The sequence below is a fragment of the Eumetopias jubatus genome, unplaced genomic scaffold, assembly GCF_037043125.1.
Source record: "Eumetopias jubatus isolate StellerSeaLion01/CBP00866 unplaced genomic scaffold, mEumJub1_p1.0 scaffold_6, whole genome shotgun sequence".
In the NCBI taxonomy this organism is placed as follows: domain Eukaryota; kingdom Metazoa; phylum Chordata; class Mammalia; order Carnivora; family Otariidae; genus Eumetopias; species Eumetopias jubatus.
Genome location: NW_028274812.1, coordinates 26460526 through 26486310, shown reverse-complemented (window position 1 = coordinate 26486310; position 25785 = coordinate 26460526). Strand labels below are relative to the sequence as shown.

General features: G+C 39.8%; 1 protein-coding gene across 2 annotated transcripts in view; it reads left to right on the top strand.

Moving 5' to 3' along the window:
- Window positions 1-25785, top strand: part of ECT2L (epithelial cell transforming 2 like) — a 62965-nt gene that overhangs the window by 5251 nt on the left and 31929 nt on the right. For both annotated transcript variants that reach the window (XM_088024241.1, XM_028121357.1), the window contains exons 3-8: window positions 13591-13753; window positions 16219-16471; window positions 17313-17481; window positions 18222-18360; window positions 19930-20098; window positions 23700-23828. In XM_088024241.1, coding sequence (XP_087880367.1) covers window positions 13591-13753; window positions 16219-16471; window positions 17313-17481; window positions 18222-18360; window positions 19930-20098; window positions 23700-23828 — 1022 coding nt within the window. The remainder of the gene's footprint in view (window positions 1-13590; window positions 13754-16218; window positions 16472-17312; window positions 17482-18221; window positions 18361-19929; window positions 20099-23699; window positions 23829-25785) is intronic.

Sequence of the window (25785 nt, the reverse complement as noted above, 5' to 3'; positions counted from 1 at the left end):
TTATTTTTTAAATTTATTATTATTATTATTATTTTGGTGGGCAGCAAAGCAAGGTTTAATGAGCACTAGTAAAGTTTATTGAATGATAGAATACAAAGCTTTAAGATTTCTTAAATGGGGTTTTATGATATTTAAGACATTTTTCAAGGGTTCAGCTTCTTAAACCATAGCTCTGGCAAGCTCTTCCTCACCTTGACTTTGACGGGCCCTCTCCTGGGAAGGCTTCTCTGTACGTCTTTCACTCCCGGCAATTTTTACAAACGTCTATGGTGGCATTTCCCCCCGCACATTATGCTTATATGGACACATGTCTAAATGATTCCACTAGTGTCATCGCCCTGCCCCTTGACCCAGCTGACTTCTCCTGACTCCCTAAAGGAAACTGGGCTGTTTCTGTGTCACTCCGAGAAACCCATGAGGAGTTTGCATCGGTCTCCTAGCCACACTGGTGGGACTGGTTTCAAACTGCCTGGGCCCAGCAACAGGCAACGCCCCCCACGAAGGCCTTTGATTCCAGGGCTGGAGCTGTTCAAACCTGTAGCTTTCCCTGGTGGGTCCCTGGGGCAACATTCATGCAACTGTAATCCCAAGACACAGATGGTTTGTCTGCGTGTGTGTGTGTGTGTATGTCTGTGTGTGTCTGGGGAGAGGGAGTTCATGGAACCGTGAAGGATTAGCTCTTGTCATCTGTCTCCATCAGAGCCAACTAGAAATGGGGGGGGGGGGCAGGAAAATCTACCGATCGATGTACACTTAAGAGAGAATCCCCAGCCACTCTTTCCAAGCAGCCCCGGGGAGAGCTCAGGGGAGGATGTCTATCTCGTTTGTGAACGGTGAGGAAATCTGGTGTACACATTTTTCAGAGACCATATACCTCTGGGCTAATTTTGAATACAGAGCAGCTACATTACGCTGAGTTCCCGAGCACCCACTTGAAAAGGGAGTATCTCCGTGTGGAGGCAGCGGACTGCAGAGGGGCGTATTCGAACGCACCCTGGGTTCCTAAATATTCAAGACGAGTCTGGAAATCTGGGTCATCCTGACTCTTCCCTCCCTCAGCCCCGTCTGTATTTTGGACATGCTTCTGTCCTTTCACACAGATCAGAAGGTCACGGACAACCATAGTTTGTCATTGGGGCAGTTTATTTAGAGGTGGATGAAGCGAAGTTCATCCTTGAGTTTAAAAGAAAAGGAGGAACCCAAAGCCCAGAGCTGTTTTATTGGGTGGGGACGGGGACAGAGGGGGAGTGGATGGTGGGAAGGTCGCTGGCTTACGCTAGGCAGAGTCTGTGCACCTGAGAGTCTCACTTCCCATTTTGAAGGTGATACCATTCTCTACAGCGATGGTGCCACACTTTATAATGTTTAACGTGTCTTTCCAGCACTTCACGCCACCCACATTCTGTTCTGTACAGTACTTGATTTTCTGTCTATTCCACTATACTCCTGCTCCGTGAGGGCAAGAATTTTTCTGGTGATTCCTTGTGTCCCTAACTCTTAGAACCATAGCAGGGACTTATAGCCACCCAGTAAATGCTTGTTGGATGGATGATGTCTAAAATACTCCTGATGACAAGAATAACAAAAAAAAATTGGAAAAAAAATTTTCATGTGTAGTTCTCTGGAAGAAACTTTTCAAGATATTACAAGTTCCTGAATATGGGAGATTACTGATATTTTGCTTCATTCAAGACTTTATGTTAATTATTAATTGACTTGAGACTTCTATAAAACAATTCCAAAAGGAATTATGCACAGTAACAATACCCAAGGGTGGCGTGTCACACTCTCACCTGTGTCAATGGCCCCTCTTGAAGTTGTTCATTGCACAACTGCCCAAATGCAGTGGCCCTGCTAATTAATACCACCAGCCATTTATAAAGTACATGATATTAGCTTCCTCGGCTACCAAGAACCCTTTTAGCTACCACGACTTCTCTGCATAGGAGGAGTCAAATTCACAGGTACATCACTGGAAAATGGAGAAAGGCTTTAAAAGAACATTTATCTCTGTTCTGTATTTAAGAATCTCTTTAGGAAATAAATGTCCAGAGGGTGACAGGTAGAAGCAGAAGTAGAATGCACAGTAAACATTCAGTGGGTGTTGGTCATCTCTCCTCCTGTTCCCTCCGTGTATTACTTTTGATGTCATGGTCAGAATGCTTTCAAGTGCAAATAACAGGAATGGAATTCAAACCAGCTTAAGAAGAAATGGGAATGTATTGACTTAAGATTTGTCTAGCTTCAGTCCGGGCTAGATCCTTGGATTCAAACAATGTTCCCCAGGGTGGCGGGCCTGCCTGCGTCCCTCTGCCCACCTGCCTTCTCTCAGCTCTGCTTCCCTATGTCTGTTGCATAAAACTAAAAAGAGAAGTGCAAGACCTTTACAAAGGAAATTATAAGTTTGTGTTAAAGGATAGTTAACAACAACCCTGAATAGGTAGATGTGCCATGTTTAAAGATGCCAATTCTCTCTAAATTAACCTCCTAGTATAAATTCCCAAATAGGATATTTTTATGGACCTTGGGAAATGGATTCTAAAGCTAATCCAGGAAAGAAAATGGAGAGCAACCCCTAAGAAAAGTATACATATAAAGAAAAAAAGAGTAAGAGTTACACTACCAGATAGTAAAACCACATTTACCCATTTAAGAAATACCTGCAAGTTGTATCTCAAGGGTAAAGGGGAGCAAAGACAGAGACAAATAAGAGCTCTGAAGTAAAGGGGGCAGGCGTCTGTAAAGGTTGGGTAGATCGGACGCTTAGGCAGCTAGATAGATCTTTCTTTTTCTTTCTTCAGTGCCTGTTTAGTGGGCACACTGTTGATTACCCACCTGCCCACACCATTCCCTGTCTCTTCTCCATGTTCCTGACAGAAGCCCTTTTCCCCCAGGCAGAATGTGTCTCAGAGAGGGCTTGTCACTGCCCTACCAAGGGTGAGTCAGGCTTGGACAGAATCATCATGATTCCACCCCCTTGGTGGTGTCTGGATTACGAAAGGGCATGTAGATACTAATTCTGCCCAAGGGGACATAGAGAGTGGCCACTAGAGAGCTTCTGGGAGAGTTTTCTTCACTCTCAAAGGGACTTAAATAGGGGCTCGAGGAAGGGACGTGCCCTATTTCATCCTCGGATTTCTGTTCTATGAAGATCAATCCTCACAGGAGTCATTTGGAAATCACCTCAGGGGACAAGCCTAAGGACCAGAGCAAACTACCGAGGAGGCAAAGTGAAAGTACGCAAGATCCTTGGCCCTTGATGACATCACTGAGTCCTTGAATTCACTAACCCTGGAGCTGCCCTGATTCTCCTCATTGCTTAAGTGAAAGGAAGATAAATGGGTTTCAAATGGTCTATCTGGTCGTACCTTCTCTGATCATACCAACTCTCCAGAATTTAGCTGCGAATCAGCTACATTTAGAAAACAAAATGCATTTAGCAGTCAGCTGATGTTCTTTACACACAGGAGAGAGCTATTAGACTCTCGTGCAGCGGTCTCAGTATTTAATTAGCTCAGGGCCTCAAAAAGGAGCTCTACCTACTCCTAAGACCACCGTACATACATTCAATGCTTTGTACTTGACTTGGCCTGAGCATCAAGATCTGCTACCTTGTGAAGCCAAATTCACCAACGCTGAGAAGGGCTGGGCCCATTAGAATCACTTGGAATTTGTAAAAACACAGACTCTGAGCCCCACCCAGAGAGCTTTTGGCTCAACGCATCAGGATGGGGCTGGAAAAGTGGTTTTTTCCTCCATTCCCAGAGTGATGTGGTACACGGCTAAGGGCAAGACACAAGGCCTGGGTGACCTGAAGGCCCCAGGGCTTCTTCCACCACTTGATTCTACTCTTTCTCGGAGGCAGGAGCACAGACTGCATGTGCCCTGATCCTTCTCTTCTCAGTGAAACAGAATTCCCTGCTCAGTTTCTGTAGATGCCTTTTTCATCTTTCTCTGGCACTGATGTGTGGTGGTTTTCAAATGTATCATTGTAAGTAACCCTAAGCTTAACACACATAATAAAGGAAATGTTTCCCTCTTATATAATTGAAAAATCCAGAGTAGGTTTGGCAGCAGTTGAAGCTCAATTCTGAGGTTCAGTAATAAAGCCCATGGCTTGATTCTTTCTGTTCTTCTATTCTGACTGCCTTTGGCAGTCATGGCTTCATCATTATGTCTCCTCAGTTGTGTACAGACATAAAAATAATTTCTTTGAGCTTCATTCTGGTTGGACTAGTCTCGGTCCATGCCCACTTCTGCCAATCGCTGTGGCCAGGAGATTGACCCAGATGAACTGAATCAGCCTTGATCATATGCTTTTTTGGAGCCAGGGATAGAGTCATCGTCTATAGAACCACATGGACCACCATGTAGAAAGTGAGGTTATTTTACCTAAAGAAGGGGAAGTAAATAATGGGTGTCATAAAAGTGCTGTCTGTTCACCCAGCATTCAGCAAATGTTTACTGAGGGCCTACCATGTGCCAAGCACAATTCGGGGTGCCTGGGACTCAACACTAAACAGAGTGTAAAAGGTTCCTGCCCTCTGAAGTTCATACTTTGGTGGAACAAACCTTGTCCTAAAATAGGACAAGGGAATGTCGGTGCCTCTCCCTGGCTATTTGATAGCACAATGTAGCACCACTGTAAATATTTGGGAGTGTTTCCATGTCTCAGAAGTTAGAGCAGTGCGGTAGACTCACTAGTAGCCTCCACACATGCCCATGCCCTCATCCTTGCAAACTGCAGATGCTACCTTACGGGGCAAAGGCATTTTGCAGATGTGATTAAGGATTTTGAGATGGGGACATTATCCTGCGTCACTGGGGCTCAGCACAATCACAACGGTCCTTAAAAGGGATGCAAGAGGCCCGACAGTCAGGAGACAACGTGATGTCGGGAGCAGTGGGAGAGAGGGGGCCATGTGAAGATGCTGTGCTACTGGCTTTGAAGATGGAAGAAGGGGCCATGAGCCGAGGAGGGCAGGCAGCTTCTAGAACCTGAAAGGGACAAGGAGGCAGATTCTGCCCTCCAAGCCTCCAGAGGGAGCCAGCCCTGCCCACACCTAGCCCAGTGTAACTGGCTTCAGACTTCTGACCTCCAGAACTCTGGGAAAATAAATGTGTACTGCTTTGGGCCACTACGGCGGTGGTAATTGTTAGAATGAACAGAAATTTAATATAAGCAGTGAAATTTTATTTTTATTATTTTTTTTCATTCTTCATTCTAACTTACACACATTTATTTCGCCCCCGCCGAGTTAGAAGCCCCATACCAGGTGCTGGGGACAGGGCAGCAAACAAGCCAGCCACCATGCCTTCTTTCACACAGCTTGTAGCCCAGTGGATGAGAAAGACTGTAAATAGTGGAGTGAGCCCCAAAACGGATTGAGCCTGAGGGTCAGCAAGAATGGAAACACAAAACTCACACTCAGATTACATTATAGTGCACATGGGGTGTGAAGGAAACAGGTTTCAGCAAGGGACAGGAGAAGAAAAGAAGGAGGCAGAGCTGGGGGAGTCGTGGTAGCCCCTCCTATAGGCAGGTACTTGGGCAACAGGAACAGTCAGCCTGGTGGGGAGGTGGAGGGATTCTGTCAGTACCCCGAAAATTTCACTATCATTACCTTATATGGTCACCTATATTGCTGCAAAAATAGCTTTGCACTAGCCACATAACTGATCTACCACGTTGGTTCCAGATACAATTTCTTGCTCCTTCCCCGGCACCATATTGCTTCACTGGCCATAAGTTTTACCGTATGGATCATACATGGGAAGTCATACAGCACTTTTATAACAATGACAAGTCTGTGTACACATATTATCCTTTATTTCCCATAATCCGAGCAGTCCTGGCCAGCTCAATAGATATCAAATAAATAGCCACGATTGTGCCCGAACTCAACAATGAAGCGACAAAGTGAAAGTAAGGCGACCACACCCAGTCCAGGGAATCAGGGCCACCGCCTTCCGTGAGGATCTGACATTTAGGCTGGAGTCTGAAGGATGCCTAGGAGGTCAGACAAGCAGAGACTTGGAGAAAGAGTGAGCTACCCGGCTGGGATGAGACATGTGGAAGCCTAGGGCCTTCTCTATCTATTCAGTAATAATACCAGGCTTTTGTGGAAGCACTGGAAAATGTGAATAGGCAAAAAGAGGAAAATACCAAACCCATAATCGCACCACCCAGATAGAAACTTCTACTTTTTTATGCTTATGTGCATCCATGTAACGATGAATCAGAACATAGAAATTATTTTAAAATCTTTTTAAAGACGCCCTTCAATCACCCTTCCTTGTTGCTTTCCCCCACCCAGCTTTGCTCTCTCCTTCACTGAAGACTTCAGCACATGGTTCTCCACTTGCTTTATACCCCAAACCTAGTCATTATTCTGTGCGACACTAGCATCTGTGTGGAAACCCACCCACTTCAGGCCCCGGCCACGCCAGGCAGTGTGTGTAAAGCCGCCAGGCAAGACCACGGGGGCTGCCCAGGTGACAAGAAAGCAGGGACCTCTGCCGACTCGACTGGCCCCTCTCCAGGCCACCTCTGCAAGCTCTCCTCCGGGTCATTTTCATCACAATTTGGGGAGCTTCTTTCTAGTTCTTATCAGAAATTTAAGAGCCGAGAATTAGATTCAAGTTCCGTATTACTAAGCCTTGTTATTTTTGCAAAGTACACATTATACATTCAGTAGCACACTGCAAAGTAGTGCATGAATTATTTAAATGAGGCTGTCCTTGTCACAATAAAGGAGCAAAGCACATTTTGTTCATTGTCTCCTTACATGTTTTTATTTCTCTTCACGGATTTCTTACTTTGTAACATTAACTAAAATGCAATGAGCCACAATGTCATTACGGCAAACTACCCTAGTTCTGTTGCTTGGGTACGGATTTTTTTTTTTTTTTTTAATGTGACTGAAGCATTTTCCTTCTTTCTTGCGTAAGATTCATTATACTTGAGTGTGTCCCTGTAGCAGTGCAGACGAGGAACAAATATAAAACATGTATAACTGAGGTCCGGTTAAGAAGTATTCTTGGAGTGGCTGGCTGGCTCAGGTGGTAGAGTCTATGACTGTTGATCTCGGGGTTGTTGAGTTTGGGCCCCATGCTGGGTGTACAGATTGCTTAAAAATAAGATCCTTTAAAAATTAAATAAATAAAAAGCAACTCAGATTTAGTTCTTCTCCTTTGCTTGGCTGGGATGGAACAGTAGATGCTGTGGGATGGGAATGAAAACTCAAGATACTGACACCCATCCTTGAAAAAGAGGCAGAAAACCTTTTTGTTTTGCACCTTATTTTATGGATCTGTTTTATAATTCTAAATGGGAGCATATTGTCCCCCAAGGGCCAGTGAAAGGATTGAGAAGCCTGCCTGGGACCCTGGGGGGTTAGGTCAGGGATCCCCTGGGATTAACTGTTCTTGGTGTCATAGCCTCATTCAGTTTGAATGTTAATCTATTAACAATGGGAGGATCCCCTTGTGACACTTTTGTCTGTGGCTACTATACGCCGCCAGTACATACACAACTCCATTCTTTGCCCTCTTCTTACACACACACACACACACACACACACACACACACACACACACACACAGTTTCCACCGACTGCATGCCAACAGGTTCATTTCATTTTATTTTTTTTTCAACAGATTCATTGTATTTATTTGTTTTTATTTAAATTTTGTTAACATACAGCCCAATATTGGTTTCTGGAGTAGAATTCAGTGATTCGTCTCTTACATACAACACCCAGTGCTCATCACAAGTGCCCTCCTTCATACCCATCCCCCATCTAGCCCATCCCTCACGCCTCCTTCCATCAACCCTTGGTTTGTTCTCTATCCTTAAGAGTCACTTATCCTTAAGAGTCACTCCCTCTCTCCTTTTTTTCTTCTCCCCCTTCCCATATGTTCATGTTTTCTTTCTTTCTTTTTTTTTATTTTAGAGAAAGTTGGGGGAGAGGCACAGGGAGAGGAAAAGGGAGAGGGAAACCCAAGCAGACTGTGCTGAGTGTGAAGCCCAATGTAGGGCTCGATCCCACAACCCTGAGACCTTGACCCAAGCAGAAACCAAGAGTCAGACACTTAACTGACTGCACCACCCAGGTGCCCCTGTTTTCTTTCTTAAATTCCACATATGAGTGAGATCCAATAGGTTCATTTTTAACCACTCTGTTTTATCTCAGGTTGTGATAAAGCTGCATGGAACAGGGATCAAGAAAGAGCAGTGACCTAAAATAAAGTCAGTGGAGTAGAAACAAACAAAATAATAGGCAATCATTGAACCTTGCAAACGAAGCAGGTAACCTTTTCTTTAAAAACAAAAAACAAAACAAAACCCTTTTTATTTTGCAATAAATTTTAACTTGTATAAACATTCCAAAAATAGTGCAAATAATTCCTTTATACTTTTCACTTGGATTCCTCAACTGTTGACACTTTACCATTTTTGCCTTGTTATTCTGAATCATAGGAGAAGATGTTGCAAACATGATGCCCCATTAACCCTAAGCATCTCAGTATGTGTTTCCGAAAAAAAAAAAACAAGGACATTCTGCTGAAAAATCAAAGTACAACCCCAATATCAATAAATCAGCATTGATACAGTACTATGATCTAATCCATGGACTCCATTTGAGTATTCCTGATCATTCCAACAACATCCTTTATAATCATCCTTTCTTTCCCAGTCCAGAATCCAATCCGGGGTCGCCTATTGTATTTAGTTTCATGTCTCTATATCCACCTCGATGTTCCTAAGTTTTTCCTTGTCTTTTGTTACTTAACACTTTTGAAGAGTACAGACCTACTTTGTTGAATGACCTTCAGTTTGTGGTTGGCTGATACGTCCTTAAGATTGCGTTCAGGTTATGCGTTCTCGTCAGGAATAACACAGAAGGCACACTGTGTTTTCAGCAGATCACACTGAGGGCATACTATGTCGATTAGTCCCATGGCTCAGGTTGTTGACTTATCATTTGGCTAAGATGATTCATTATTATTTTGTTAATAATTAATAAGTAACTAAAAAGACTTTGATTAATTTTAAATTAATTTAAAAGTATTGGAATCTATGGAAATACCCTGTTCCTTATCATATTTTCATCCACTAGTTTTAGTCTCCATTCATGGCTCTCTTCTGACATAATTATTACTGTGATAGCTGCCAAGTGCTCATTTTCTAACTTCTTAATTGCTGCTACATGTATTATTAATTGGTGTTCTGTTGCAAGATATCATTTTTCCTTCTCCCAAGATTTATAGATGAGGCCCCAGTTAGGCCAGCAGTTTGGGTAAATTAGTGGTGAAGACTGTCTCTGGGTCTCATGGGTGTTCAGCTCATGGGTGTTTATGAAGGTAACCAAACTCTTTTTTGTCCCTAATTGGAGGTGTCATTTTCATTTCACATTGGAACTTTCTGGGGATTGCCCCACCTGTGGGAATTTAGGTTATGCATTTAGAGGTCAGAGAAAGTCAGAGAAGACACATTGCAGAATGAGAGCTATTCAGAGACATGGCTTTTCTTTCCGTGAGTTTATCAGCATTCATTAGGACCTAGTAATAGGGCAACAGTAGTCACTTAGCAGTGACAAATAGTTCTGTAGTCCCAATGGCTTGAGATAAAGGAGTTTTGGTAAATACTTATTGCCAAAGTTTCCAACCAGCTGTGAGACTGGCCACAAACCTCTGTAATTTTACTGAGTTTGGAGGAAAGTAGCGGTTCCAGGGAAGAGTTTGACTTAACCAACACATGGATTACTTCCAGACTTTTTTGTTCTGGTGATTCTTATTCAAATATGATGACTTATTTGGTGGTTTGGGACTATAACAGATGTTTATTGCCAATATCTAAAGAGGGCAATCAGGTATTAAGTCTCTCTTTTTTTGTAGTTGGTGACTACAGGGCCAGCAGTGTGTCTTTCATGGGCCATAAAATGTCCCTTTGCTCTAAGACCTATATGACCCCCAAGATGATCATTTTGGTGGAGGCTTGGATTTTCTATTCATTCAAGATCGATTTGTGCTTAGGTGGCATATGCAGGGTAATGTAAGAAGTTTTCTTAATGGGGGCACCTGGGTGGCTCAGCCGGTTAAGCATCTGCCTTCGGCTCAGGTCATGATCCCAGGGTCCTGGGATCGAGCCCGGCGTCTGGCTCCTTGCTCAGTGGGGAACCTGCTTCTCCCTCTACCCCTCCTGCCTGCTCACACACACACTCTCTCTCTCTCTCTCGTTCTCTCTCTCTCAAATAAATAAAATCTTTAAAAAAAAGTTTTCTTAATGGATGCCATATTTTTAAAAAGTTTTTAAAATAGATATCACAGCAGGTCCTCAGTGGCTCAGTCAGTTGAGCAGCTGAGCAACCGAATCTTGGTTTTGGCTCAGGTCGTGGTCTCTGATTGGTGAAATGGTGCCACAAGTCAGCCTCCATGCTCAGTGGGGAGTATGCTTCCCCTCTCCCTCTGCTCCTCCCCCTATGTGCACATGCTCTCTCTTGCCCTCTCTTTCAAAATAAATAAATAAATCTTTAAAAAATTTTAAAATAGATATCACATTAAGAAATTATTGTTGAATTTGTTTAGGCATGATGATGGTTATAGTATATGTTTTTTAAAAATGCTCTTATTGTTGAGACACACTGAATTATCAAAGAAGAAATCACAAAGGAAATTAGAATATTTCAAACTGAATAATAATGAAAATACAACACATCTAAGCGGGTGGGATGAATGCAGTGATATGATGTGTTAGATTTGCTTTAAAATAAAATGGGAGTGCAGGAGGAAGGAGGACGGGGGTGGGGGGAGGAGGCCGAGAAGGAGGAGAAGACGATGTAGCAAAAACCAGACTGGCTACAAGGTGAGAATTATTAAAATTGACTAATGCATGTCATAATAGTACTACAGATATTAAGGTGAAATAAAGATATTTTCAGATTAAAGGAAACTGATAAAATTTGTTGTCAGAAGATGTGCAGTAAAGAAATGCTAAAAGAAATTCTTCAGGCTAAGGAAATTGATACCAGATGGAAACTTGGATTTACAAGGAAACGGTAATGTGTGGAAAAACATAAAATTTTAAAGTTATTTTAAAGATATATGACTGTTTAAAGCAAAACCATTGTACTATGAGGCTTATAAGTAGGTGCAGTATTGTGACAAAAGCATAACGGATGGCAAGAAATATACCATTGCACTGTTCTCTGATTTTATATGAATATTCACTCTAAATAGACTATGAACTGCTAAGGTGCATGTTGCACTTCCTAGCAACAACTTAATTGCATAATGCAAGAGGTATGCTTAAAAGCCAATAAAGGAGGGGTGCCTGGGTGGCTCAGTCATTAAGCGTCTGCCTTTGGCTCAGGTCATGATCTCGGGGTCCTGGGATTGAGCCCTGCATCGGGCTCCCTGCTCGGCGGGGAGCCTGCTTCTCCCTCTCCCTCTGCCTGCCTCTCTGCCTACTTGTTCTCTCTCTCTAGCTCTCTGCCAAATAAATAAATAAAAAATCTTAAAAAACAAAACAAAACAAAAAACCAAAAAGCCAATAAAGGAATTGAAATGGAATACAAAAAATTCATTATCTCAAACCAAGTGGGAGAGGAAGAATAAATTTTCATAAAACAAATGGGAAAAACAAAAAACTGGTAACAAAACCAAGACCTGGATTCAACCATTATCAATAATTATATTAAATATAAGTGGACTAAACCCTCAAATAAAAGGCAGTGATGGTCAAATGAGCTTTAAAACAAAAACAAAAAACAAGATCTAACTGTATACTGACCACAAAGGATACATTGTAAATATAAAGATATCAATTGGTTAAAAGTCTAAGGATAGGAGAAAATATACCATACAAATACTAAGCATATAAAAGTAGGATGACAATATTAATATCAGACAAAATGGACTTCAAGACAAGGAATATTACCAGAAAGATAGGGAGGGACATCTTCTAAAGAGAAAAGGATCAATTCATCAAGAGGTCATAACAATTATACATATATATGTACCAAATAATAGAGTTTTAAATTACATGAAACAAAACTGACTGAATTATAATAGAACAATCAAACAAAAAATCAGTAAGAATATAGAGCTGAGCAATCTTTTCAACCGCCTTGACTTAATATTTACAGAAAACTAAACCCAACAACTTCCAAATATATGTTTTTTTATGAGCAAAATAATTTTTACCAAGATACATAATTTCCTAGTCCAAAAAATAAGACTCAGTACATTTCAAAACTGTTAAAATCTAATTAAGAATAGTTTTTAAAAACAATGCAATAAAATCTGAGGTTAAAAAATATAAAATATCTAGAAAATCCCAAAATATTTGGAAATTAACTCACTTATAAATAACCTGTGGCCAAAGAAGAAATCACAAGGGAAATTCGAATATTTCGAATTGAATGACAATGAAAATACAACACATCTAAATGAGTGGGATGCAGCTAAAGCACAGCTTAGAGGAAAATATATCATTTAATTTCTTATATTAGAAAAGGGAAAAAGGGTTTAAAAGGAATTATCTAAATTTCCAAATAACTAGAAAAAAATAGCAAATCACTTCCAAACTAAGTAGAAGGAAAGAAATGATGAAGAGTGCAAATTAATAAACTAGAAAATGAGTAGAGACCAAGCAAAAAAGAGAAAACACAAATTGCCAATATCAGGAATGAAAAAGGGAATATTGCTATCGATCCCATAAACATGAAAAAGATAAAAGAAAATCATCACAATTTTATACTAATAAGTTCAACAATTTAAATGGTTGCTTTGTAGATTTCTGAGTTGTTCTTAATCATTGTTTTGTAAATTCCGCATACATGAATTGAGACAGTTTCAGTGCTTCCATTCCAATATGTATATTTTTTACTTTTTTTCCTGCTTTGTTGAAATGGCTAAGACCTCCAGTATCTGTTAAACTGAAGTGGTAAGAGTGAACATTCTTGCTTTGATGCTGATGTCGGGGGAAGGAATTAATATTTTGACACTGTGATGTGGCTACTATAAGTTTTTATTCTAATTGCACCGGGAAGTCATAGGGTTTTACTTGCATGAGTGACGTTATCTAATCTACATTTTTTTTAAAAAACCACTTGGGCTGCTGTGTAGAGAATGGGCTCTGGGAAGAGGAGCAGAAGCAGGGAGACCATCGGGAGGGGCTGTTGCAGTTGTGCAGGAGCGAGATGGACAGGCTTTGCCCAGAGTGACAGCAGTGGATGTGGAGAGGTGGTTGGATTTGGGGATAAGTATTTGTAGAGCTGACAGGACTTGCTGATTTACTGAATTTGGGGTTAAAAAGAGAAAACCCACACCTAGAGCTTAAATAACTTTATTTCAGATTTTTTTCCTGTGGATTTTAGATATTTTTATTATTCATTTCCTCTTTAGAATGGATCAGTGAAAGTAGATACAGTATTTTAAAAAATCTAGCCTTATGTTATTTAGGATTTCATTTTTTTAATATAGTTAGAAAATTCTAGAAAGAACAAGGGCCAATATTTATACTGGATTTTTTGTTGGTTTTAGACACTAGTGTTCTGAACTACATTTCTGTGTCTTTCTTTTTAGGTTTGTCCAAGACTGGTTTTCAGAAAAGACGCAAGTGGCCAAAGTGGATTTCTCTACAGTGTTACCACGCTTCATTTCTCTCTATATCTTTTCCTTTCTGAATCCAAAAGATTTGTGTGCATCTGCACAAGTCAGCTGGCCCTGGAAGTTTCTGACTGAACAGGTTTACTACTTGTCACTTCTCAGTAATAGGGCCCAGATACCACTGTATTCTGTCATGTGGCAATCGGGGTAGCTTCCTTCCCAAACTTTGGCTTTTAGCTGGGGTAATTTTTCTATTTACATTTGTGTACATATGGATATATTTAAGCTTAAGTTCACCATTTTACTATGTATTTTTTGTTTGTTCCAGGTGTTTTATTTCTCTTTTTGTCTTTTGGAGTACTTAAGTGTTTTTTAGATTGTTAATTATAAATTATTTAGCAGTTCTCTCATGGCTATATTAGAGATTACAGCACTCATCCAGGGCTTTTTTTTTTTTTTTAACCACTTCTGAGATATTGCAAGGAGCTTAGGACCCTTTAACTCTAACTACTCCCCTTCACTCCCCTCCCCACACAGTTTCAATGCTGTTAAATATTTTAATTTTATACACACACACAAAATACACAAACACATTTAAATTTATATATATGTATGTGTATATATATATATATACACACCTCACAAGACTATTATTTGATATAGTTAATATTTACTTATAAGTAACCACATATTTACTTTTTCTGTTGCTCTTCGTATCTTCCTGTATATCTGAGTTTCCATTTGGGCTCATTTTCCTTTTGAATTCTCTTGAATATTTCTTCTAGTGCAACTTGCTGCTGACAAATTCTCTTATTTTTGTCTGAAAATATCTTGATTTTACCTTTATACTTGAAGGATATTTTCACAGGGAATTTGAATGCTAGGTTGGCAATTAATTTTATAGAACATTGAAATTTTTCTATTGTTCTCTGGCTTCCATAACCTTTTTTTTTTTTTGAGAAGTAAGAAGTTTTATTGTTGTTCCTTTAATGGTAATATTTTTATTTTCTCTAGCTGCTTTTAGTATTCTTTTTTTTCTGTCTTGTCGTCTGTTTTCCACAATTTTATTATGATGTACCCAGAAGTGTGTGTGTGTGTGTGTGTGTGTGTGTGTGTGTTTCTCCTGTTTTGTGTTTTTTGGTGATTTTTGAATCTGAGACTTAATGTCTATCAGTTTTGAAAAGTTCTCACAGACTATCTCCTTATATATTGCTTCTGCCCCATTTTCGCTCTTTTTCTCGTAGCATTGCAATACTTACATGTTACACTGATTCATCATCTCCCACAAGTTTCACGTTCTCTTATGTGTCTTTTCCATCCTTTTGGCCTTCAGTGTTTCCGCCTGGATTTTGCTTCTAGCTTTTTGTTTACTAATTATCTCTTTAGCTGGATTCTAATTTGCTTTTAAACTGGTCCATTCAGTTTTAAATGTCAGTTATTATATTTTTCAGTTCTAGAATGTTGATTTGATTATTTTGCCAAAATTTCTCACCTACATATTTAACTTCTTAGACATTAATTATAGGGTTGTTTATTTTTTAGTTTCATGCCTAACAATTGTAATGTATGGCTCTCCTGAGGGTCTCTCTCTACTTAATAATAAAAGACAAAAAGAGAAACAATTGTTATCCTTTTATGTGCCTGGTATTTTTGATTGAGTACCAGATATTGGATATAAAATTTTGATGCAATACTTTGAGCCTCTGGATGATGTTACCTTCCTCCCGAGAGAATTTGCTTTTGCTTCTGGCATTTGGTTAGGCTAGGAATAGATCACTTAAATCCATTCAGAGAAGGAGAGATATTAAAACTAGTTTCGTCTTTGTGAGAGTTTGTCTAATTCCTGACCCTCACTGATAGTGATCTCAGCGGATGGCCTGGTGTGATTACTAGGGCTTTTCCCCTTAGTGGGCGCTGAATTTAAATTTGTTTCCTCTCTTCCTTTTGAGAATGCCTAAAATTCTTTTTAGCTTCCATGTCATTCAGCCGGAACTTTCTGCTCTGCTTCTCAGCCTGAGCTTTACTTTGGAACTGTCAAATGCCTTGAAGTGAAAAGTAATGCCAGATATTGGCCTTACCTCTTGTGTTTCCCTTCTCTCTGGGTTCATGGTCGCATGAGCCCTTAGTGCATTGGTAGCTCTATATGCCTTCAAATAATTGTTTTATGATATTTTGTCTAGATGCTTAATTCAATTAAACCACATGAAATCTGCTGTTTCCATATATCAAAGCTGGTTGCATATTGGCAATATCATATGGTTCAACCAAAGGCGTTCCCAATGGGAGGTTTGGCGTGAAACACACTGATACACTGTTGCTAGTAGCAGAATTCTCAGAATCTAGGGTTAACCAAATGCTATGCGAGCACATGTACAAAGATGGCTGATACATATATTCATATGTAACATATATTGTCATCAAAGACTATTTTTGTATAGAGTGAGGTATGCTTCTTATTTGTTAGTGTCAAATTTAGATAACAAGTCAGCTGCACCAGAAATCCCAATGTAAAGAAAAATTATCTGCATACCCGGAAACATTATTACTAGGAAATGGTCCTTAAAAATTTCTTGCCGTTTATATTTCTCATTTCTTTTTCTGTAGGACTGCTTATGGATGCCTAAATGCATTAGGTTTGGGTGGTTTCTGCCCTATACGCCAACAGATAATGAGTATGGTGCTTGGAAGCATCATTACATTGCTTGTGTGTCCAGCTTAGATTGGCTAATACCTAGGGAAGCCACTGCTATTTATGGGACCCTGAACGAACCCAAAACAGAAGATGAGGAGCTGCAGGAGAGACAAAGAGAAAAGTGCTTAAGAAAAATAATTTGGGAAAAAATTGCACTACGTAAGAGTGAGTATCATTTTAAAACGGTATCTTACCCAACTACTGTAGAAACAAATGGATTTACATACAGATTCCCACAGAGGAGGATAGCTAGGTCTTTCTGGAATAGTGTGTGGGTGGCTTTCTCTAAAGTATACCCCAGGCAAGCTCTTCCCCCACCCCCCACTATATGTTTCAAGTTAACGAATAGGAAAAAAAGACAGAAAGTCAAATATCAGTGCCTCCATTATTGCTCTGGTAAATCTCAGGTTTATGAGATGAAAAACAAACAAACAAAGAGAGGTAACTATGAACACAGGCAAAAGCAAATAAATAGGTTCAGGACAGAAGAACTGGGATTAGCAACAGAGGGGAGAAGTGAAACTGGGATTGGAAGCAGGAAGAATGGCATTAAAAGAAGAAAAATGGGAAGGGAAGAGGGATAACAGCCTCTCTCAGCGAAGCCTTCTGATTTGCACAGTGCACAACAGAACAACAAAAGTGATTTGAGTCTGCCATCTTTTTTTCACTGACTCACCCTCTGTGAGATCATAACAAATGGGAGATTACTTGAAGCCAAGAAGAAGGGCAGAAATGGATGTGAAGCCTATAAATTGACTAACTGGTTTCCACAAGAAAAGAGGTGCTTGTTCTCTGAGCTTTGTTTCCTGACCTGACCTGACTGGTAACTTGGAGCCCCAGTGCTGAGAGGATAAGAAATCCAAACAGAGTCTGTGAAAAGGGCTATAATTATTGCCATTTGGAATAGTGCCCTTGTACAGCTTTATTTTTGATGGCTTTATCTACGTGGACTCGGCGGAGAGAAGCGTGAAGTAAACAACGGAGCCTGCTGCTATTTGTTTTTCAGAGGAGTTATTCAAAGTTCGACCCCCTTGGGTGAGTGGAACATGCTGCTCTAGATTGTTAAAATCCAAACGCCAGCCACGTCTCTCCCAGGCTCTGAGGGATCGAGTGGGATTACATGAAGCTTTGGAGAAACAGCTTGTTTTGGCATCCTTAGAAGCTTTGCCCAAGCGGTAAGCAAACCTCCATCTCCTGAAGGCTCGAGACCATCCCATGATACTAAGAATTCATTCTAGAATAATTTAGCTAACACGCAGGGAGCTTGTATAATTATCTGGCTCATATCCTACAAGATAGCAATAGAAATAACTCTAATCTTCCAGAGCAGTGGTCTTTGACATGTTTTCTGAAGAGGGAAATCTGTAACATTCAAATTTTACATTTCAAATATTCTCGGCCCTGCAAAGAGGCTGGGATGTAGTACATTTTCTATGCAAAATTATTGAGCAAAAGTAACATTTTTTTTTTCAGAAATGTTTTTCATGGAGCAAGCATATCCAAATGGGAATATGGGGGTAAGGGTAAGAGAATGGAGATATTATTTAGAAAGCTCTGAGGACCAGATGATCTAGGAAATTTTAAATCTCTCAGCTGTTCCTTTTTAAAATGTCATTTTGAACCCCTAAGTATGTCACGACATTCATTTTAAGTGCCCAACAAAAGCTAAATAAGTTCCAGGAGACCTTCCTAGTACCCCATGGATGGAGGAGGAGAGACCCAGAGGCCAGCCCCGGCCCCACCCCACCCAGGAGCCCCATCTGCCACTGTCCCCAAAAACTGCAGGAGAGACAGGTCCGAAGGCCACGTGCCTCGTTCAGTATCACTGATGTCCAGACAACATGTTGGTGCTCAGTTATCAAAATCCAACTAATAGGAAATTTAAATTTCACTTATTTCCTTCTTTTCCCTTTAGAAGCAATGTTTCTGGGAGCCATTCCTACCCTTTATTATTGAAGAAAACTTGGCATGGAGTCCATAAAAATGATAACAGTTCCTCATATGCTTCCCAGCCCCACTTCTTATTAATATCATCTCGGATTCCTGCATGCGAGGTACAGAGTATGTTAGGAGGCCTGCCCTTTTCTGAATCCGTTTTTTTTTTTTTCCCCATCTACATGAGAAGATGTATAGCAATCTTTTGGCCACCATGTGTGTGAAATGATTTCTTTTCTAAAAGGAAAATGGTCTAAGTGGAAATTTACATACCCAGAGCACTTTTAAAAATCAGAAGCAATAAAGATAACCATAAATCAAAATTACTTTTTTAAAAAGCATTAAAGGCCACAACTCCAGTGAATTCTTATTGAACTGAACTTGTTGCACTTATCGCCAAAAACAGCAAGGTGATTAGGATTATTTTAAAACCTCTTTGCCCAAGGAATTAAATACTATCACATAACCATCATTTCTCAAAAGAAAAATGTCAGAAATCCTATTTTGTGGGCTATTAAAGGAGGGTGCCATTAAATTATGTTTTTTCTATAATGAAGTTATATATTTTAATTTTAATATAATAAGAAAAATAAAGGAAGCACAAAGAAGACACAGGAAGCCTCTATTTTTAGAGATATGTGCGTATTTATGTATATATGACACACAAAGAGCGACATACATAAAGGATGACATTCAGTAGGTTACATTCATTGGCCTACTTAGAAAGTTTTTTTAAAAAAATTCCTATTTGCAACAAAATGGTTGCTTTCAAGATATGAATTCAGTATTCTTCCTGGGCACCTAGAAATTGACTCTGATCATTTACAACCGGCCAGCTCCGTGGATCCACATGAAAGCAAGATCAGAGCTTTGATCTCCATGTGGGCCCCAAATAGAGTCCCTAATGTTTAATAATGGGCATCAGGCTGGGCACAAAGGATAACCAGTGACAGAGTATGGGTGAAAAATCTAGTTCAAAGTTAAGTTCATTCTCCTATTTGTCTTCTTTACGTAAGTCTATGCCATGATTAGTTATTTTATTATGAATGTGATGGGTGTTTAGGCAAAAAGTAGGACATAACCATGTGGTAGTCCTCTGCTCAGTTTGAACTGTGACCTTCAGAAAGTGGCATGAGGTTTGGGAGAAAAAAAAATCATCGACTTTAATGACTTTCCAACTTGTCTGCTGCTGATGAATTAACTTTATCGCAATGAAAAGTTCATTTGGTTGCTGAATTCAAAGCACAATGGTTTTCATATTTATTTAAATGGCAAGTATTTAATCAATTAATATTGATAATTCAGAAATTCACGATTAAGAGGAAAACTTTAAATCTATTTTAAAAGGCCATTGCAAAATCATATGATCTCAATTTGATTATTTTTTAAGAGTTGCATATATGTCTCTTCATGGGTATGTACAAAGAAAAAGGCTGGAAGAAAATAATTTAACTTGTTAATAGTATTTATCTCTGAGTGCTGGAGTTAGAAGTGTACTTAATTTTCTCCTCTTATATTAGAAAAGAAATAAAATCATTGAAAAAGAAACCAATGAATGATAAAGCTTATCTTCCCCTTTCTATAATTTCTGGAAAAAAGTGTTTAAAAATCACAGCAGATTACATACCCACTGTATTTATTTTATTAATAAATATTCTAAAATAATGGGCTTTGGTTTCATTTTCTAGATGGTGGTGGACAGCATTAAGGCAGGTATCATTTCTGTGGTGTACGAACATAGCGGCTTAACCTTGGAGAGCCTGCTTTATCTCATAGAAAAAGCTCTGGACGGGCAGAAGGTACAGAGTATGGGGATATTTAGTGATGGAGACAGCAGAGAAATCAATTTACTCCAAGGTAAGCCTGGAGATTGGAAACAACAACCAACTTTGCACCAATGCGGTGTTTGTCCACGTGTATGACTTTCAGAGCACTATTTAAGTTTCAGTTTGCTAACAGAGTTGATATCCCAGCTCGCCGCAGTCATACAGGAGGAGTTCCCTCTTATTCAAGGGAGGGTCAGCCTTTTTGTTCTAGTCAGGCCTTCAACTGATTGGGCGAGGCCCACCCACACTGGGAAGAGTAATCTGCTTTACTCAGTCTGCCTATTCAAACATTAATCTTATTCCCAAACACTCTCACAGACACACCCAAAATTATGTTTGTCCAAATATCTGAGCACCCGTGGCCCAGTCAAGTTGATATGTAAAATTAACCAGCACACCATTAAACAAGAACTTCTGTTTTCCCTCTTATTCCAGCCCCTTCTACTTTCTGTTTCTATCAGTTTGACTACTTTACATATCATATAAGTAAAATCGTACAGTATTTAACTTTGTGGTTATTTCACTTAACATAATGTCATCAAGTTTCATCCATGTTGTAGCTTATGACAGGCTTTCCTTCACTTTTTGAGGCTGAATAATATTCCTTGTATGTATAGACCACATTTTGTTTATCCTTTCACTTGCTGATGGCCATTTAGGTTGCTTCCACCTCTTGGCTATTGTGAGTAGCACTGTTATGAACATGAGTGTGCAGATATCTCTTTGAGATTCTACTTTAAATTCCTTTGGATATATAGCCATCTGTGGGATTGCAGAATTACACGGTAATTTTATTTTTAATTTTTTGAGGAACTTCTATACTATTTTCCATGTGGCTGCAGCATTTTACACTCCCACCAACAGTGCACAAGGGCTCCAATTTCTTCACATCCTCACCAACATTTGTTATATTCCGTGTTTTTGTTTGTTTTTAGTTGATAGTAACTATCTTAATAGGTTTAAGATGATATTCATTATGGCTTTGATTTGCATTTGTCTACTGACTAGTGATGTTGAGCGTTTTTTCATATGCTTATTGGCTATTTGTATATCTTCTTTATATATATCTATTGAAGTCCTTTGCCCATTTTCTGATGGGTATATTCGATATTCTTTATTGAGTTGTAGACATTCTTTATATAGTGTAGATATTAATCTTATAGATGTGATTTGCAAATATTTCCTCCCATTCTGTATGCTGCCTTTTACTCTGTTTATTATGTTCTTTCATGCACAAAAGTTTTTAAGTTTGATGAAAGTGTAGCAATTGTGATAGCAGCAAAACCCAAGATCTGTAAATTGGTGTGCACGAACAGATTTATCATACTTCCAAATGGCTTATACCACAAAGAAAAGGATTGGCTGATATCATTAACTTATTATGGGTCATCTTTTAAAAAGGTCAATGGTTATCCTTCTCAGAGGGAAGGAGATGATCAATGTATAGAATTAAAGTTTCAGTTTCTATTCTTCTTTTTTACTATAACTTACATCTTTCCTTGTTATACCTAAAATAGAATGGTTTTAAGTTTTACTAGCATGAAATCTTCCATCTCTGTGAGATGAGGGAAGAAAGGGAATAAGATTGTCAAGGATCCATCTGGCAGGGAACTCTGAAAATGGCACAGTGGGTACCTGAATCCCCCATCAAACTACTACCTCTGTGGCTATGTTACCCGGGGACCTGTCCCAGCTGCTAACGCAGGAAACGAGCAGAAAGCCTGGTGCTCTGCCGGGGCCAACTGCTCCATCTGGGGGAATCCCAAAAGGGCTGTACAAATGGAAAGCTTAGCTCCTGCCTGGGTTTGTCAACGCTATTGCCCAACAAACTCAGATAAACTCATGGCAAGAGAAGCCAATCACTCATGAGATAAGAGTTTGGAAAAAAGAAAGGAAAAAATGTATTTTGGGTGCCAGTAGCCAGGGGAGCTAGCAGGCTCATGCCTTCACAACTGACCTCTCCACCTGCAAGATGGACACTGGGGTTTTATAGAGACAAGTTCAGGGGGGAATGTGCCAGGGAGCAGGGAGGGAGCACATGATCATAAGTGGGGGTCAGTATGTGTTCAGCCCACGATCACAGACAGGGAAGGGGACATGTGGGTGTGGGGTGTGGTCTTCTAGGCATTCCATTGCTATCAGGGCTTTTCTGGCCTGATTGGAATGTTCCAGTCATTGCAAAACATCTCATCAATGTCTCAAGAAAGTGCAATAAGAAATACACATAATGGGTTTTAGTTGAAGCATGAGTTAAGCAGTCTTGTCTATTTCTGGTTTTAACTGTTGGGGTCTATAGTTGAGCAAGAAGGCTTGCGAACAGCTAGAACTCAGCATGCTTGGAATAGTTTTAGTAAATTTTATCAACTAAAATAAACTACTTTTGATTTATCTTTACCTTTTTTTTGGTCTTTTCTTGTTGAGTTTGCCTATGCCTGGAACAAGTTGTGTTCCACATCTAATTTTATATATCCCCCAAAAGTAAAGCATAGCTACTCGCTGGGGTTTACATTTTTACATTTATGATTAATTACATGGTAGCTTTTCTCTAAATGACAGAGAGGTATCGATTACAAATTTGTACTGTAGTGTAGTAGGTTTACCCCTTACGGAGTAGAAGTACCTGTTAGGGTTTTCTAACATCTCAGACTTTTTGTTCTGCAGATGAGAAAGATTTCCAAACTCTGCCTTTTCCTGATTTCTTATTTAATTAATTTATTTATTTAGGGTGGGGAGGGAGAGAGAGAGAGACAGGAGGGGGAGAGAAAGAGAGAATCTTAAGCAGGCTCATGCCCATCACAGAGCCAGACGCAGGGCTGGATCTCATGACCCTGAGATCAAGACCTGAGCGGAAATCAAGAGTTGAATGCTTAACTGACTGAGACACCCAGGCGCCCCATGTCTTATTCTTTTTAAAAATCAGTAGTAACATAAAAAAATACCCGACAACTAAATTTTCCCTCTATGTAATTTTGGTGTTTCACCAAGTGCTTTTGCCTTAAAACCAACAACAAAATGAAATCTCTTCCTCCAGTCATCTGAAGAGGTCCTTCCATTCTGAATTTAGACTTCTCGATGGAGAGAAGTGAAATGTTGGGATGCTTGCCTGACTTTGTTTTCACTTCCTTACTGGGAGTTAAGAATTCAGAGTCTCCAGGACTCCTTTGGAAATGGGTCTGGACACATGCCAGATTCATGCGTCCATCATACACAATTCCCAGGAAGTGAGAGTTTCAGTGATGGTTACCATCTTCTGGGAGTCATTCAGAACAGAAGACTGAATTATTACTTTGCAACTTGGTGGCAAAAATCCCAGGACTTGACCAGCCATCTGCCCCGAGCCCTGCTATGAGCCTGGTAATGCACACGGCTGCACAGTGGAGGCAGAGAGACAAGGTCCTAAATCGAAGTGCACAGTGTCCAATAAATCCAGAACGTGAAGGAGAGCGTGGCCACGTTGGCATCCTTTTGTGGCCCTAATATGGTGCAGCACCGGAGCAGGGGCATCCTCCAGATCGGGAGTCTTACAAGCAGACCCTGGCTTTTTGAATTATGGTTACATTTTCACAGAGTGCTTAGAGTTTCTGTTCATGGTAATGTTACAAGCTAATATGACATTTTGAGTTCTTCCTCAGGTTATAAAATTGGTATTAAAAATTTGTTGAAGCCTGAAGTGAGAGACTTCTGGGAGAAACTAGGAGGCTATGTGGCCTCTGAAGAAGAAGGGGGTCACGTGGACCTCTTTGTACCACTTGGAGCATCAGGTCAGTTTGGAAAGGCAGTGGTCATGCCTACCTCAGTGATATTTTGTGAATATTTGAAATGATTCAGTCACATTTTACTCTTTCTCCCTTTTCCCTTACACCTCACATACTCAGCTATTTAGGGGGAAAAGAGCTGGCGTTAGTGGTCCGTATAACCTGTCCCTGCAGAATAAGGTCACTAGTGACACGAGCCAGCCAGGGATATTATTTGTAGCTCTTCCGGAAAACACAGTAAAACCAGCCACCGCTATACAGGGGAAAACGCCTGAAACCATCATCAACTGGTCTGAGAAAAGCCTCCCTGCTGTGTTCTGAGCCTGGAAGGAGTGAGCATGAGTTTGTTGACCAAGGACCTTGGGCTTGAATCCCACTCATGCCACTTGAGCTGTGTGGCTTTAGGCAAGTTTGTGGACCTCTGTTTCTGCATATGAAAGTTAGGATAATAGTACCTCACCTTACAGGACTTGTATCAAAGTAATGTAAATACTTATAATAAATACACTTATAAAAATACTCATAATAAAAATAAATGATATAAATACTTAAATAATATTTGAATATTAAAAACAGACAAAGTGCTTGGTAGAGAGGAGACTGGTTGCTGATACAATTTTAAGTGCCCATCTGTCTAGTATCAATCACTATAATTCAAAGTTGATTTCAGTACTTGAAGAGAAACTCTAGAAACATTAAGACAAATTCACTTTTTAGACATTTGTTAAATAAAAGCTATGCATTCATGGGCTTTTTTTTTTTTTTTTTTAATGCCAAGCAGAGGAAGGCAGAGGGAGTATAAAATTAAATTTTCTCAAACAGTTTCTTTTTCCCATTCCTTAGGGAACTGTGAGTTTTAAAGTTCATTCTAAACCTCGGATTTCACTGAGCTATGCACACAGGCCAAGTATGCCTCTGGCAGGCTTCAATCAGGGGAAAGGGAAAAAACAAAAGTATGGGAAGTGGTTTAAAAGAAAACAAATTACAGAATATCGTAAAAATTTTTTTTTTACAGTTATGACAATTGTGTAATCTTAACTTTAGAAAATATGCATAGAAAAATCTAAGAAGAAATATAACACAATTATTAACAGCATCTATCTCCAGATGTGTTTTTCAGATTTCCTACTTTTGAAATTAGAATATGGATGGTGTGATTCCTTGGTTTAAATCCTGCGCGTGTATGGGGGAGGGCGGCCGTGTATAGAAAAGAGTTTGGAAGGATGTATACCAAGGTGTAAACAACAGTTGGATAAGTGACTCTTCTTTCCTTTTATCTTTTTTCCTTTTATCTCTTATATGTCCCTATTTTCTGTAATGAACTAGTATTACTTTTATAATGAGAACAAAGCAATTTTTTTTTAAGATTTCATTTTTTTAAGTAATCTCTACACCCAACAAGGGGCTCAAACTTACAACCCTGAGATCAAGAGTCAAATGCTCCACCAACTGAGGCAGCCAGGCGCCCCACAAAGCAAATTTTTTAACTGGAGTAGAAGAAAAAGAAAGGATTTGGGAAAGTAAGGCATTGAAAGGGATCTAGAATAAGGGCAAAAGGGGACAAGAACAATAGATTTGGTGACATAAAAACTGTCTCAAGTGAAACTTGATGGCACTCAACAGTAGGTTTCTCACGACCATTTTGGCCCCCAGATCATCCCCGAACTCCTCATTAAATGCAATTTCCACCTGGACAAGCCATCAAGACCCTGATTCAGATGAAAGACACCAGCTTCTCAGTCCAAAAATTTCTTTTCTGCCACCTCAGGCCTCACTCGGGAGCTTGTCATTCCCAGGAGCTGTATGACCTCTGAGCTCGATCTCCAGCATTTTTCTGAATACCACTTCCAAAACATGCACCTAATATTCCAAATACCGTGTTCCAAATATTCCTATTCTGTCAGCTCTTTGCCTCAAGACACTCCCCCTTTTCCGCTCTCTGTCACCCTGCCTTCATCCTCGG